We start from the raw sequence: 16,458 nt of genomic DNA on the forward strand, positions 1-16,458 counted from the left end.
GAACACAGGAAGAAGAAAAACAGGAAAGATGGCTTTTTTTTTGGTGGCAGCGCTAGCTTAACATCTTTCTGACACTAAAGCCTCAGGCTAACCTTTCAACATTTATTACTTTTATTTTCCGCTACTCTATTTGCTCAATAGCTGCCAGGCATGTGAGTAAATCTTTTGGTTTTCCTTAGGTCACTGGAGCTTTTTTTATTTAAATAATTTCCTGGACACTTCCTGATCTCTTATGAATTCCCAGAAGTAACCACGACCCATGTAATTTAGGATAACACTATGCTGAGTCAGTAGTCTAACAGAGAATTCCTAGGCCTGAAAAAATACCAAATCTTATGATTGTTGTTGCACAAATGAAGCTATAATGGCTGACATTGCATCTTGCAGCTTTTGCAGAGCTAGATACCAGACTATATAGATGAGGGACATCTGGAATCCAGCAGGATTATAACAGAAGTCTACACAAGGTACACGTGGCACTAAATGAAGTAGGAAACACAAAAATACAGCATTTAAAGTTATTTAAAAGAAATGGAATATCTGGCGCTTGTGTGAGGGTACTTCAATTATTTTTTTTACCACTGAAATATCCCCAGTGAATGCGTGACAGAGGATGATAACCAACAGGAAAATACATGACCTAGTGTGAAAAAGAGTTGCTTAAACGTATATGATGGTTTAAATTCAAGCTACTGGACAGATGGGACACTACTGTACCCTGTCATCTACTGTAGTGCACTACTCAAGAACTCTGAACAATATATACAGTGTCAGGCTGAGCACTGTACATGTATAAAGCTGACAAATTCTGGTCCCAGGAGAAAACAGTATAGGAAACAGATTCTGGAGTAGCCAAGTGTTTCTGGGGGGAATCAGATATATCCTGGGCTGCCACTGGTGGCCTGGGATTCTTGAAGGTGCTAATGCTCTCTGGAACAGTCTGTGGAGTAGAGTGGCAGATTTTTGAAGATGCAGCCACAGCAGATGCTATAGTAACAGCTGACACCATGAGGAGCTTCACTGGGGCGATGCAGCCCAGGCAGAGAATGATGCTAGTGGCACTATAACCCCACTGACTTCAAAACTCATTCCCAGCTAATTTGGGCATTTGCAGGGAGCTACTTCTCTCCATTAGAACCTCTGCCCAGCCTTCGTTTCAGTTTCTAAATAAAGTCAGCACTGAAGTTAGGAAATAACGGCTCTTGCTGTGTGACAGATAATAATACTCTTCCCTATCGCAATCTTGCGCTTGGGGCCAAGAATCAGCAAACAGCCACTTGTCAGCAGTTCCACGTTTCACTCCCTTGTCAAGCACAACCATCCAACCAATGAGCTTGGAAACGAACCATCATCAGCAACGTGCTTTGAATTTTTAAAGAGGATTATATTGCAAATTAACATGAAGCAGGAAACAGGCACAATTGAAAATTGAAATAATTGAAAAGAGAATGCAGAAAGATATAGAATAGGAGCTACTGCAAACTACTGGTGCATCTTAACTGTGAAATAAGATTAGAAAGCAGTGAGATAACCATAAAAATATGGTAAACAGTACAATACATCGCAATGCACCACTAATAACAGCACAACTTTCCATGCTGTGAGCACCTTGATAATAGTGGAGTAGACTGTAAGAGAGGAAATTCTGAGATAAGATAAAACATGCATGAAGTATTCACTGAATAAAATTTATGAAACTTCATTTCAGTGGAAACAAGAAATATACTTTTGCAGGCATAGTATATTGTTACTGGAGTCACTGCACCTACGTAATATAGGAATCTGAAGACTGAAAGCTTACATAGCTAATAATGCCATCCTACTCAGAATAATCCAAGCCATGCATCATCAACACTGTCTGATACCTCTATCTGTTTTTCAAATCTAGTTATAGTAAAGCAAGCTTCCCTAACTTCAGGGGTTTTTAACCAGATGAATCTAAGTATTTCCCACTGCATGTGAAAAATAATTAAAATGAACGCAGTGACAAGTTCATTCCAGGCATGTCACTTTATCACAAGAAATTTTTTAAAGCCTGTATCAATTCCTGGAAGTAAAGTGTATCACGGAATCTATCACAGATCTTAAAACAGTATAAACAATGTGCCTTATGGGCAATACTTTCATATAGTTTCTTGTTACTTGCAACCAACAGCAAAGCTTTGTTTAAAGCACTCTAGGTGTTGCATACGTGCATACAGGAAAGGGAGTAGGGCAAGAGAACAGGTGAAAAATTCCTGTGCAAAGCACATTCAGAGTTAAATCCCCTCCACAGACACACACTCCTAACTAAACCTCAGACTGGCAGCTGGTTCACAGAGGTCCTCCCCCGCAGCATACTTCTAAGCAGAACCCTCTGCTCAGCTGTCCTAAACCACCAAGGTGGTGACAACCCTTCCTACCAGCAGCGATGGTTCATTTTCACTGTGTACGTTCTTGCCACTTTGCAGACATTTATCCCTACTTGGGCTTATAAATATCATTCCATCAGAAGAGGAAGCTCTTGAATAATGACTGTAGTTTCCTTCTGGTCTAAGTAGGCACAAGTCAAAAAGTTTCCTTCACTGAAGGGATTCAACAGCAGCAGAACAAGTCACTCGATCCCAATGCAGAGGGAACAAGTACGGAGCTAGTGTACAAAGGCATATGTTTACATTAAACTTTCACATACATCCAAAAATCTTCTTTACAGAGGGGTGCCTACTGGCTTAAGAACAAATTCTCAGACTAATCATTTATACAAATTATTTAGGTCTTCAGTTCATGTCACATGACACTGCAAATTGAAGGAGACCCATGGGAGCTATTGACAGGCCCTGCTCCTCACCTACAACGCCAGAAATCAGTCAAAGTTTTTTATGGTTGTCACAGGAGCCAGAAACCTCCAACTGCCTCAGTAAGCTGATTAGTTCCGCAATTTACCATAGCATGGCTGGCTCTTATCCCTACCTACATGTGACGGGGGAAAGATGTCAACAGCCACACAGCCCTGATTCCAGCCCAGTAGGGAGGGCTAAAGCCAGCTCCCTGTCCCCATAAAAGCAACACAGCACCATCCCAGCTACCATCCAAGCAAGCAAAGGTAAAGCAGTACCGAACTAAGGATCAGTGTCAATGTGAGAGCACACACAGATGGGCATATTTAACTTAGCAGTTAGAAATTCATCAAGATAACTCCGGGAAAGACAAGACAAGGATTCTTGACCCAGTTCAAAGTACACTGGCAAAGTTTCAGAGCTCATGGAAAAGATATTAGCTTGCACAGTCAAAGTATACTCTCTTGACCCCAAATTTTCATTCCAGATAGAGTTATGTTTTATATTCTACAACAGTATCCCTGCATTGTTCCTTTGCTTTCATTGTCTCTACCACAGAATAGGAAGTCTTACTCTCTCCTATCACAGCTGCCGGACACGAGGCGCAGATACCCCAAGCTAGGCACTGGGAAATGTTCAGTGACCCCAACGACTTGCTCCAAGGCTCAGTTTCAGGTGACCCATCCTGCCCATCTTCTGCCATTCCTTAATCGCAGAAAGTTGCGAGGGGGAACATGGGAGAAAGGTTGGTCTGCTAATTTCCAAATCAAGTTAGGCATGCTATTCTTGAAAATCCCACACCACCTCGATGAAAGGCTAAAGGAGACAGCCAGCCAGCTACAGTCAGCAAGCAGGAGGGTCACGGACAGACCTCACAGGCAGCTGGGCCTTGCTGGGTGCCAAGTGACTTACCCTACAGCAGCGAACAGGAGGGAATTGCTGGCAGCAGGGAGACACTTCTCTGCAGAAGCTTGTGAAAAAATAAACAGTCTCTTTTGTGATGGGGAAACTTAGTTTTAAGACAAGAGGAAGTTTCAATCTCATTGCTGTTATTTTAACAAGAATGGCTCTAGCATTAAGTATTATTTTATTGATTTTGGCTTGTGTTAAAGCCAAATATAACTGTTCAATATAACTGCTAATAGAAAAACATTTTGCACCTGAGTTTGACAACACATTTGCTCTTGACTAGTTCCTTTTGGACAGTTATCAGACACTGTGATAACAGTGATCAAGCAAACTCTAGTACAACTGTTAGAAAATATTTCTGACTTAATTTTGTACTCAGACATGTAAAACATATTGCAAAGCTTTTAGAAAGGAAAAAAATCCTTTAACTGATTAAACAAAACTTTGTAAGTGTTCACAAAAGAGAAGATGCAACTCTGTCGACTATTCCTTCAAGTGTAGCATTTTTAGATATTTACATAAATTACTTGCAAAAAGACTTTCTTCTGCTTGTTTTTTCAACTGTCCCTGTAGCCCTATTCCACCACTTCACCTGTTGCCTGTCACACTCTTCCTTAAAAATTCAATTACCTCTGTTTTCCCATTGATACAAATACCTTTTAAAAAAAAAAAAAAAACCCACCCAAAAAACTTGACTCATGTCCTCACTTGCCTCCATAACTACCTCCCTCTGTTTTTCTCTGTAAGCTGCTCAGAATGCCGATCAGTAACTGCTCTCCTGCCTCTCTTCAGACTCTATATGGAAAGGTCATCTTCTGCCTCTTCTCTGTCCTGGGTGTCAGCATCCAACAGGGCCTGTTAAATTTTAAACCCAACATTGTCACAATTTTCTCCATACTGCCCTCCCAATTTCCAAGTGCAGATCCAAATTTAAATCTTTCATCAAAACAAGTGTTCTCTGTCTCTAGGAAACCTGAAAACAGTTAGCCTGCTAGCAATCATCCAAATAACGCATCTTTCCTTGTATTCTTCTTAGTTACCTGTTACCTTGTTTTATTCATATATATACATGTAGATATATATACACCCACCGGTATATATATATAGTTAGCTCCTCAATGCGGTAGCTGTATTTTTGTTCAGTGTTTTTACAGCATGGTCCATAAATGGGATTCCTAGAGCTAAACATATGACACACAAGAAGATGGCCACCTAAGCACACAGAAGATGTCCAGAGGACAGAATTAACTTGAAATTACAACTCAAACCAAGAGGGATTTCTACAACTGGCTTCTACAGGCTGCTCCTGCACTGAGCCTCACGACACTCACTAGGATCCCAGTTGGATCCAAGTATGCAAAATTGCAGAAGGTACATCGGGGCTCAGCATTTGTGCATTTTGCAGAGTACCAGGAAGGAGCAATTGAAAAGAAAGGGGAGGCACTTAGGATAAAAAGAAGATGGGGGCACTGCACAGTAAGCAACAGGACAAGAAATTATCTCACTGGAACAAGCTATTGGAATCTGGATAGATAATGAAACCTTAACTAAAAACCAGGGCAGCAAATGACCATAACATAGAAAAAAAGTTTAGATTTGAAATATATTAAGTCATTATTCAATAGGACTTGTAAACAAGATCTGACTGAAAAGAATGAGTGAGCACCCATTCCAGTGTTGCCAGAAGACAGCACTGAGATCCTTCTTGGCAGATAAAAACAAAATCATGTCAATGGTCAACAGACTAATCTCAAATTTAGAACAATGGTAACACCTATCTCTGCATTTCTGTTCTACAGAATAAGCCTATTTTAGGCAGATTGCACACTATACACATTACACAATTGCAAGATTGCACAATTACAAGAGAAACCCCAAGAGAACTAAACTAATTTTATGGCATCAGACGGATAATGCAATAATTTTAAATCGCATTGTTTTATGACTTCCCTTGCTATATAAGTGTATATTTATATAAATACAAAATATTTATAAAAGGATATTGAATCGAAAAGCATGGCCCCATGATGCGAGGAAGGATGTTCACTCATTAGACAATGACCTCTCACCTGAATGCACCTTATTCATCAGTTGCAAAATTAGCTACATTCCATGCACATTAAGTGTCCCCTCACTTTCAATATTGAGAATTATTTTTCATCAAAAGAAAAGAATCATGAAACTAAAATGCTAGAGAGAATCATCATTTCTCCATGTATCCTCTACAGGCTGCATGTATAAAATTATATACCGTTTTGAATAATCAAAAGGGAACTTTACCAAGTAGAAATCTTTCTTCTAGCATGGGACAGAGTCCTTCCCACCTGCCTCCAGAAAAAATTTGTTAAACCACTACAGATCACACACACACACCAAGTTTCTTTCTGGCTGCCACCCACACATTCAGCACAGACCAGCGTCTTTTCCTGCCTCTCTGAACTAAAAGCAGTGCCTTTCAGTGCAGAGTAGCTTACCTGAAGGTAAAAATTATCCAAGTATTTATTTTCAAGAAACAGTACTTTTAAAGGAAACGTGTATTATCCGAGACACTACTTATGCATATGCAGATATGGTATTTAAACTCAAAGAATAAATATTTTGCTGGATTTGAGTTTCCTGTGCCATTAATTTTTTTATGTCTTATTTTGGGTTTGTGTCATATGTTGTGTGCGTACTTTAACCTTAATAGGCTGAGAAGTATGTTCTTGTGTGTATTTGTGTAAACTCTGTACTGATTATATACCAATTAGCTGATCCTAAAAATGAAAAGGATTTTTTTTTTCATGCTAGCTATAATTTCTCTGAAGTTGGCAGTATTTGCAAGGGAACACCAAAGCCTGTCTGTGGAGAAGGCCTGAACATATAAACAGCAGAAAGATAATCCAACCAAAAGACAGATTAATGCCTTCAAACTTCCTGTGTTTGAAAGGAAAACCAAAGCTGAGCGTACTGAGGGTCAGACACCTCATCAAACACATGACTGGCACACGACAAAGGCAGTCATTTGCACTAGGTTTAGTAATAAAAGATTTTGTGAAGGAAATTTTGAGGTTTGCCGTTCTGTTGAAAAATATGACCAGAATCATATCTTACACACATTACTTACTTAATATAAAATTCAGAGTTGACACACTCACACGCTGAGTCGTCAGCTTGTCTTTTTAATAAGTGAGATGTCTTTTTGTATCCAAATAATCATAAAACTATCGAACCAAATGATGAAGCATTTTTCTTGTAAAATACTTTTCTTATTTCTCTAATTTACAAAAATAGACTTAAGTCTCAGTTTTGCATACAACAGACTTGTTATTTATTCTTAACATAAACATATTATATCATCAAACCTACTTTCAGAGAACTCTCCCTTTTAGGAAGGATGCAAATCTTTTTATTATTTACATGTAGGCTGGAAGGTAAAATAAATAATTCTCAAGATAACTAGAAAAAACATTTCCTTGCTTTCAGTGTTTGGCTCTGATTAAGAACATGTAACACACGATGAGCTGTTCCAGATTTGCTGGCTTGAATAACCTCAATGTAGACTGCATTTACAGTTTATATAAAGCAAACACATCTGGCAAGGCAATATATCTTTTCTTCAAATATTTTTACTCATATAACAATTGTTGTTAGTTTATTTACAAAATACAGCCTATCAAATCCAGTTTTGGAACTTGGCCTATGCAAGTGGGCTCCTATTTCCAGATACACAAAATACTGCAATTAATAGGATACTTAAAAATAGGATACTCAAAAATCAGAACAAAAGTATCCTAAAATAAGCCATAGCCATTTAATCGTTAAGACCATCATACACAAGTTTCCATTATGTCCCTTTATACCTGGATGAAGATTGTAATGAATTTGTGACAAATCTAAAACAATTGCACAACTTCGGCTCTGTTCTTAGATTTTGAAAGAAAACTTTTAGAAAAGATAAATTTCAACATGTTGGAAAAGCATTAAAAAAAAAAAAAAAAGAAAAAAGATATCTTTCAGTGTTTTCCTGTTCCAAGACCTGACTGTAAATTTCTTATGTTATTAAATAGTAACAATAGCAATAATTCTGCTTTTCTAAAACAATCTGAAAATGTTCTCAGAGAAGAAAAGGTTTTACCAAGGTGCAATAATGCCAATTATAAATAGAAAACAGGATTTTATTTTTTTAAGTCAGCTTTACAGAAGTTTTAGAACAATAGTTCTATATGCCAACCAAAAATTCTGGGGCAGTGAAAAGATATATTAAAAGACCCACACCTGGCAAGAAAACGATTTTCTTGGCATATGAACTGTATGAAGAAGCAAAAGAATGATCCCTCCCAGGTTCTAGCAAAGAATATGCAAGCCAACCACAGCCAACACGCACAGAGCTTCAGACAGGTCGTTCAGGGCCACAGCCTTTTTCCCTAGACAGGAGCTGATAACGCAGCACCTGAAGCACCCATCAAAACCAGCCTACAGCTGCTACAGCTTTATGTTTCCCTAACCTCATCTCTACACTCGAGCAAATGGTCCTTTTTTAAGCCTTTTGGAGGTGAAGCATGAAGTCACTGGAATGCTACACTAAAATGCTCAGCTTCCTAGATGTTAATTGTTATCATTATCATGCTATAACGGATCTCAACATCTTTATGAGGCAGATATAAACCTAGGTATTGCCAATAGGCAGCCTGAGGCACAACACCTGAAATACCGGGAAGTTATGAATGTATTTGCATATGCCACTGCAATAAATCATAAAAAATCCCTCTGCCTATCTGAAAAATCAATACATATTAAGACATCTGACCTTGGAAATTAAAGCGTGGTAATTTGGCCAACAGAGTTTAAGTGATTTAGCAAAATTTACACAGCAACTCTGTGGCAGACCTAGAAAATAAACCCATTATTTCCTAGGTGTAGCCCGAACTTCTAGATTATGCTTACAACCTCTGTAAAGAGAAGAAATACCTAACAAATATTAACTCTCACAAATACAATCAGGCCAAGTTTAACGGAGTTTCCTAAATTATGTCCACCACAGCAGTCATGTATACCATTTGTTTCTGTTAGATCACTAGTGTTTGTGGTCAGCAAGAAACATTAAAGGATGAGAAATGTTCCATTTTTACTGCCCCCAGTGAAATGCAGAGAAAACAAAATCCTTCCAACTTCTCCTGGTCTTTATAACAATCACAGATGGTGACCTACAACTATTAATACCACACAATCAGTTGTCACCCTCACTATGTAATGGAAGTACTAACCCAGGCAGGCTACTATCGTTGGTATTACACCAAGTTTAAATTGTTCCTAGATTACATCTGTAATCCAAATGTTCATTACTTATTTGATGAAATAAGCCTTTACAAGAGGCATTTGAATTTACACTGATTTTATTATAAGAAACTCTAATTTCAAGAAAGTGCTTAGAAAAAATTAGCATGAACAAACAAGATAGAAAGTTGGATCCTATATATCTTTTTTGTTCAGGAATCCATTCTTTTCCTCTTAGCTACTTAGATGTTCTTACAAATAATTTAGGTATTTTCCTTGAATACCACTGTTGGACACTTGTCAATATTCCTCAAGGAAAAACTCTCTACAAGCCAGAAGCCCAAGAGGCCAAGATTCTTCTGCTCAAAATGTAAATGCCTGCTAAATTGCTGCCACTTAAATTAGGCCATCCAAGTTAAGTAGTAAAACTACACAATGTAACAACACAGCACTAGAAAAGCACTTATCATCATCTTGGTAATTGAAACAATGCACCAGCACAGAACGCTTAACTGCCACATCACTGGATCTGCTCTGAAGTTCCAAGCAGCAAGATTATGTTGACCGAGCAAATAAATAATATTGCCTACTATTTTCACTGCTGAACCGTGGCTAAAGACTTTCAGATGCATCTTTCTCCTCCTCACTTCCTAAGAACAAGGAGAGAAAAAAAAAAAAAAAAAAAAAAAGTACCCTCTTTCACATCAGGTCACATTGTGTGATCAGTAAACATATTGCAGTAGGGTTTAATAAAAATCACAACAAAAGAACACTTGAAGAAAATAATCCCTGTGGCATTTAGGGCTCCCTCTTCAGTAAAATATTGCAGCACTTTCCACAAGGAGATTTGCCACATAGATCTTAGAAGACTCTTTATTACTGAACACAACAGTAATTACTCGTTTAGCTATCCTCACTCAAACAAGGCTTCTTTGGCACCATGCTCAAACCGACCCTAGGAAAAAAAAAAAAAAAAAAGAAGAGGGGAAGCCCTCTTGGCCTTGTTATGCTCTGTGCATTCTTAGCTGTACTGCTGGAGTACAGCATGCTGCAACTGCTTGCTCTGCAGCAATTGAAACAGCTGTGGGGAAGCAGCCAAAATTAAAAATTTACTAACCCTGACATTATGTAGCGGTAGCCATGAGAAGTGCAATCCCCACCAATGAAATCCAATGCAATTACATCCTTATATGAAATTTGCTATTTCCAAACCTAACACCTTCCTCATGGTACAGATCTTCATGTCAGTCTTTGCTTCTCTCCTTTCAGTAAATGCGAAGTTTTGTATTCTCCTGCTACAGACAAAGAGAACTTTATCTCATGAATCCTTTAAAGCTCCAAGCCAGAGAGAAGAAAGAGGAGGAGAAAGCCTGTGCTCTAAGTATCATATTTGGAGTGTTATTCCCTTGTGACTGAACTGAATCTCTGCATCTGCCACAGCTATTAGCCTTCGCCAAATAGCAACTGAAGCAACATGGAACAGACTTGGTCCCTAGATAATTTCCCAACTACTCATATGGTTCTGTATAGCAGCCATGAAAAAGAATGATTCTTGGCAATTTAATTCTGCTGTTGCTTCAGAAACCTATGACCCAAACCAGAAATGTTGGATGTGTCTCCAGATTCAAGATGACACTGCAAACTCAAAGCTTTCTGAGATTTATTTCCATTTTTTCTTTCAGAGGACGCCACTCCTTGCAAAAGAGGTGGAAATTACTCGCACTCACCTTTTTAAGTCATACATTTTGCAGAAATTAAGTCTTCCTCACTTGCATTTGCAAACCTTAAGTTTAAGACCTCTGGTCAAACTGCAAGCTCAAATACAATATTTGCTGATAATACGGAAATTTCCATACACATAGTTCTAACAGTATAGAAGACTATATACCAAAATGGAAATTACTTTACAGAGTGATTAATGACAGCAGATTATTTCGTATACGACAGCAAGCAAGAAACTGTCCAGAGTATTCTTCAGGAAAAAATACAGCCCATCTCTTGCACATAGCTGATTGTCCTCCCACAAACAAGCAGCAGCATAAACATAGCCTAAAGAAAAATCCAGCTTCTATATTGCCAATTTTGGGTTTTGGTTTTTTTTTGTTCTGATATTTGTGAGAGCAGGACTGAGAGCTAGGGAAAGAAACAGAAGATTTGGAGGCTTTCATTTTAGCAACTCAAACCCATACGTAGGAATCTGCATTGGGAGTCAAGCCAGACATGTAGAGCACACATTCCAGTCTGAAACAGAAGATAGTGATAGACACTTCCCAGGAAACTAACGTATCGAGCTTTATGTTTTCCACTTTCTTTTTTTTTTTTTTTTTTACTTTTTTTTTTTTTTCTCAAGTTCTTTGTCAGTAACCAGTCTCTGTCCCAGATAGAACATGAATATGTGAATGTGGACTGACATCACTGTGCAAAAACCTCCATATAGGCAAGCTGTCAGTTCCTTACTTTATTAAGCTTTAGTAATCTCTTCATACAGCTTTCCTTAATTAAATGTATCTAGAAAGGATTTCTTTAAGAAGAAAGGGATGTCTGTGCAAATTAATGTTGAAATATTAGACATAATACATGCATCCATAAGCCAGTCTAAGAGAACAATGAGATTTATTTTTCCTGTGTTATTCCTGCTATGCCTTTACAGTTAAATAGACTCTAGCTTTATTCCTAGAAACAAGGAAGGTTTATATTTTGTTCTTTTGTTTTGAATTTAAGCTACATTTAAGCTTCCATATACTATACCTTTTTTGTTCGTTCTAATAATTGTCTCAGACAACAGTAAAGGGCTTCCATTGGAAACTTCATTTATAGGCTTCTCTGGTGGTTTGTTGGCAGTATTTTCTTTCTTCATGTCCTTCTTTATTTCCTGCAGAAGAAAATGTGGGTGGAGAGGGAGAAGAAAAAGAAGAAACAGTTACAAAAAAAGGTATTGCAGAATATGCTAAATCTCCAGCTCCTAAGATTTCTTAAAACTTCTATGTATACACCCCTACCTATTCTAATGCTACCTCAAAGACTCTTTATAAGTTGGGATCCCACAAAATGGAAGTAATTTTCAGTAACTCTTCCTACCAATACTAATTTTCTTTCTTTCTAAAAGAGGTCAATTCCTTATTTATGCGTGAAAACTGCAGGACAGCTATGCGAATCTCTTACTAAAGATCATCAAAGCTGAGAGGTGGGTGTGGAAGAAAAACAAAAAGAAAAGAGACCTCTTAATTTATCCCTCGGTTAGCTGTATATTTGAAGCACAGGACAGAACCAGGTTCAGTGCTCCTGATGTAAAGGCAGCTAAGTCTGCTTCCCCTCTGTCGAGAAGCCCACAGAAACAACCACCACAGCAGGAAGAAAATATTAACTAGGAAAATATGACAAATGTTACCATAATTGGCAGAAGCATATAGAGAGCCTGCTGTCAGAGCCGTTGCTAACACTAACATATTTTGCAGCTGACTTACCTTTTAAGGTGATCAACGTCTTTGGCAGCACACAGAGGAAAAAAAATATATGGTGGAGTTTCATGAAAGTAAACCCATAGAAAACAGCTTCCCAAGACTACACAGTTAACACTTGATAAGATACACAATACCTCTCTATTGGCTTCTTAGGCAGATTTTAAAGGCCTACCTGCCTAGTTGTCTATACCTACTTTGCCAAAGCATCCAAAATATCACAACCTTTCAAACATCTTATCTTGAAATGCCACCGAGGTAGATGTGTAGTGTTACCTCCACTTTATAGACAGGTAACTTACGCACTAAAGCTGAACAAATTGCTTATAATCATGTATCAAAAAATAAGGAAAAAATAAGTTAAGTTTTGGCTACAAACTTTGGCCTAGGTCAGAATTGCAGAGGTGCTCAGGCTGGGATGGACCTCAGCAGGGCCACCTCTGGGGACAGACCAGGCTGTTCAAGGCTTTGACCATTTGGGTCTTGAAAACCTCCAGGGACAAAGACTGCACAACCTCATGAGCAACCTGCTCCATGGCTTGACTGCCCTTATAGCGACAAAAATCTTCCTATACCCAGCCTGAAACTTTCTTTTCAACTCCTGTCTCCTCTCTCCTGTCCTCCCCACCAGGCACCACTGTAAAGGGCCTGGCTCTGTCTTCTGGATAACCTCCTTGTGTGTGTTGGAAGGTCCCCCCAAAGCTGTCTCTTCTGCAGGCTGAACAAGCCCACCTCTCTCAGCATCAACTCACAGGGCGCATGTTCCAGCTCCCACAGCCACAGGACTTTCTCTAGTTTATCAATGTCTGTCTTTTACTAGTGGACTCAAAATGGGATGCTGTATTCTGGATGTGGACTAATGAGTGCCAGATAAAGGAGGATTATCGCTTCTCTCAATGTGCAAGCTGATAACACAGACCAGGATGCTGTTGGCTGTGACTGATGTACACAGTACACAACTGTACTGTTCAGCTTGCTTCCCATCAGGTCCTTTTCAGCATAATGCTCCCAAATCCATCAGGCCCCAGCCTGTATGTATCCCAGCAATTCCTCCTTCCCAGGGACAGGAATTGGCATTTGACCTTGCTGGATTTCATAGGGTTCCTGTCTGGGTCCTTCTGAAAAACAGCCCTGCTTTTGAACATGTCAACTGCCGCCCTCCCTCCCTTCCCCCCTTGCCCTGATTTGGTGTCACCTGCAAATTTGATGAGATCTTCCACATTGAGGAGGCATCGGGGACAGGTGATGGCTTCAAACCCTTCCCCTAGCAAAACAACTCTGCCTCTCCTCCCCGCTTTCAACTCTCATACATTCACTGCCCTCTTCTACATCCCAGTGCAGTAGCAACCTCCACCATCCCACAGCACTGTACCATACACAGGAAATACTGTAGATCTTATTTAGGTTTCCAGCAGATCAGACATGAGCACTAAACCATAGAAAACAAATTTCTATTTGAAGTTTCTAAAGCTGTTATCTGAGAACAGCATCAACCAAAACAAGAATTTCCAAGTCACTCTCTGTAAGATGCACTCTAAACCTGAATTTCAGAACTGGTTTTTTTTAACCTTTAAAGCTGAACTATTAGCTACACAACATTAATACAGTCTTCCGTATCTGCACAAGGCATTTACAGTGTTTATCAGTATTCCATTAGCAGAGATGAAGGTTTTATAAACCGCTGCCCACCGAGGGTACAATGAATCATTTATCTACTGCCATCACACAGGTAAAATAGTATCTAAAACCCAACTCATCACAGTAACCATCACAGCCGAAATAAAAAATGTGAATGAATACATGTATGAAAGGTGAATGGATCTGTGTGATAGATGCTGCTGCTGTTTGAAGAAGAAATATTGCACACAGTTCTTGTATAAAAGCGAACCACAAGATAATTTAAGATCACTGCATGCATTTATAAGAAAATGTTATATCACTTTCTAAAAAAAATGGAACAGACTAATACATACATTATTTCAGGAGCTTTTTTCCACAGCCTTAGAAATTAAAATTATAATAAATGAGTCCAAAAGCTTGTTGTATTGAAGCTTTAAATTTATTTTGCAGCTAGGTGGCAAACTCACAGTATATCAGAAAATTCTCTACAGCTTAAACAGAATTTTTGAGTCAACACTCTCAGGTGAACAGAACCACAAGACAACAGTCTACAGAAGACCCCATCTTGCCAGAACTTGTTTCCTGTGTGTTATTTTCCATTCTTTATGTCATAATGTAATTAAATCCTCAACTCACAAATTTTGAAACAACAGTACAACATCTTTCATTTTTAAAGTCCTATCTGCAACTTCAAAACTGACAGAGAAAATTGCCTGTTATAAGAGAAAGCAGTGTTGCACCTTCAGGTCTGCAGATGAATGACTCTGGTGCCTATACCACTGTTGACAGCTTTTTAAGGTAGCCCTGTTTACCTCCTGAAAAAATCAACACAAATACAACAAGCCAACTCCCAAACACTGGCATTTGTTTGTAGGGTGGGAACTCTTACATTTCCTTTCTTATCCACTATTCATGGAAAAAAGACAGACACACATGATGACTGCCCACCAAGCCGAAATTCATATAGAAAGTACAGCACCTTGCAGCCACCAAAATCCTCTAAGGATTGCCTTTTTTCTGCCTTTCCAGTACTGGTTTGGGCTACTTTTCATTACTGTTTCCTTTGATGCTCACGAGAAGGGCCATAACTTTTCATAGCTACTGCCCACAGTAACATGACATGTGATCAACCCCAGCAGCATGAAATTACAGATCCAGGGGAGAACTGAAAGGAAAAGTGGAGAGTTCTCTAAATAGTTAAATAAATCAAGCAAAAGCCAAGCCAGTCCTACTAAGCCAAAATCTTATCAGAAACATACTTAACAATACCCTATGGGAAGCCCATATTTAAGTGGCTCAGCACACATTCTGCAGTAGAGAAATTATGCCAGCTTTAAGCCACTTGCACACCTTTTCAATTCCTGGTCTTAGTCTACGGCACAAGATGTAAAAGCATATAACCAAAGCCAAAAAAAAGCCCCAGATCTTAAGCAGCTTCACTGCTGCAGCCTGCAGCAACCATTACTGCCAATATGACATCCTTTGTCCTCAACCCTCTCTCCAATATTTTTTCTGCCTCTGTGCTGTCTTCTCTCCTATACTGCGTGCCCTTGGGGACCTTTGGATCTTAGGACTTTTCTTCAGCTGTGGCCCAAACAGAGCCAGGCCACTGGCCCTGTCTGTGACTGTCTGTTTCATTGCTAACACACCTCCTGGTCCATATGGCCTAGCCCTTGCCCACGCAGTGCCTTGGTATGGCTCAGCAAACAACCCAGCACACAGGCTGGTCCCAATAGGCAACGGGGAAGAGGCAAGACTGCAGAAGAAGGGAAGGACAGAAGTTTCTGCCATATGAGTAGAGGTATGCCTCTTATTCTCAGGACAAAGAAAGGGACCCTAGTGTTGTTAAATTCAGAAATATTGACATAGTCCTTTGTACCTATCCCCACTCTTACCTGCTGTAAAAAAATATGTTATTACTCTAAAACATTACAGTGCCCTACTGAAAACTGCATTTCTGCATGAAAAATGGAGTGAAAATGAACACAAACGACTCTGGCCACAGAGGTATACCAATCAGCTCACTTGATTTCACCACAAAAAATACACTGAACATGACTGTCTCACATGTTTGGTAAACAATGCAACTATAATGGCCCTAAAAGCTTGGTGCTCCACCAGTAACAGTTATAGAAATATCTCTATATAACCCCCTCATTCTACATTTGCATGGAGTAGAAGCCTACCGCGTGAGGAAAGAGTAGGCAAATAAGCTTCCAAACCTATGTGTACCAAAGGTGGCTTTTGGGAACTTTCCCCAGTGTATTACAAAAATCCATTTCTGATTCTGGTTTCAAGTTGAAGCTTATATATATTATTTCTTTTAAAGAAGAAATTCCACATACGTGAAGAAGTAGAAAGCAAACTTTCATTTAGGATGGGTGGGAGTTAGGAAGTCC

At 39.1% G+C, this 16,458-nt stretch overlaps 1 protein-coding gene across 4 annotated transcripts in view; it reads right to left on the reverse strand.

The window, feature by feature from the left end:
* SH3KBP1 (SH3 domain containing kinase binding protein 1) overlaps positions 1–16,458 on the reverse strand; it is a 231,854-nt gene that overhangs the window by 138,117 nt on the left and 77,279 nt on the right. For all 4 annotated transcript variants that reach the window (XM_063342720.1, XM_063342750.1, XM_063342729.1 and 1 more), the window contains one exon: positions 11,730–11,853. In XM_063342720.1, the coding sequence (XP_063198790.1) occupies positions 11,730–11,853 (124 nt within the window). The remainder of the gene's footprint in view (positions 1–11,729; positions 11,854–16,458) is intronic.

Source organism: Chroicocephalus ridibundus, chromosome 1 (genome assembly GCF_963924245.1).
Source record: "Chroicocephalus ridibundus chromosome 1, bChrRid1.1, whole genome shotgun sequence".
NCBI classification, from domain to species: domain Eukaryota; kingdom Metazoa; phylum Chordata; class Aves; order Charadriiformes; family Laridae; genus Chroicocephalus; species Chroicocephalus ridibundus.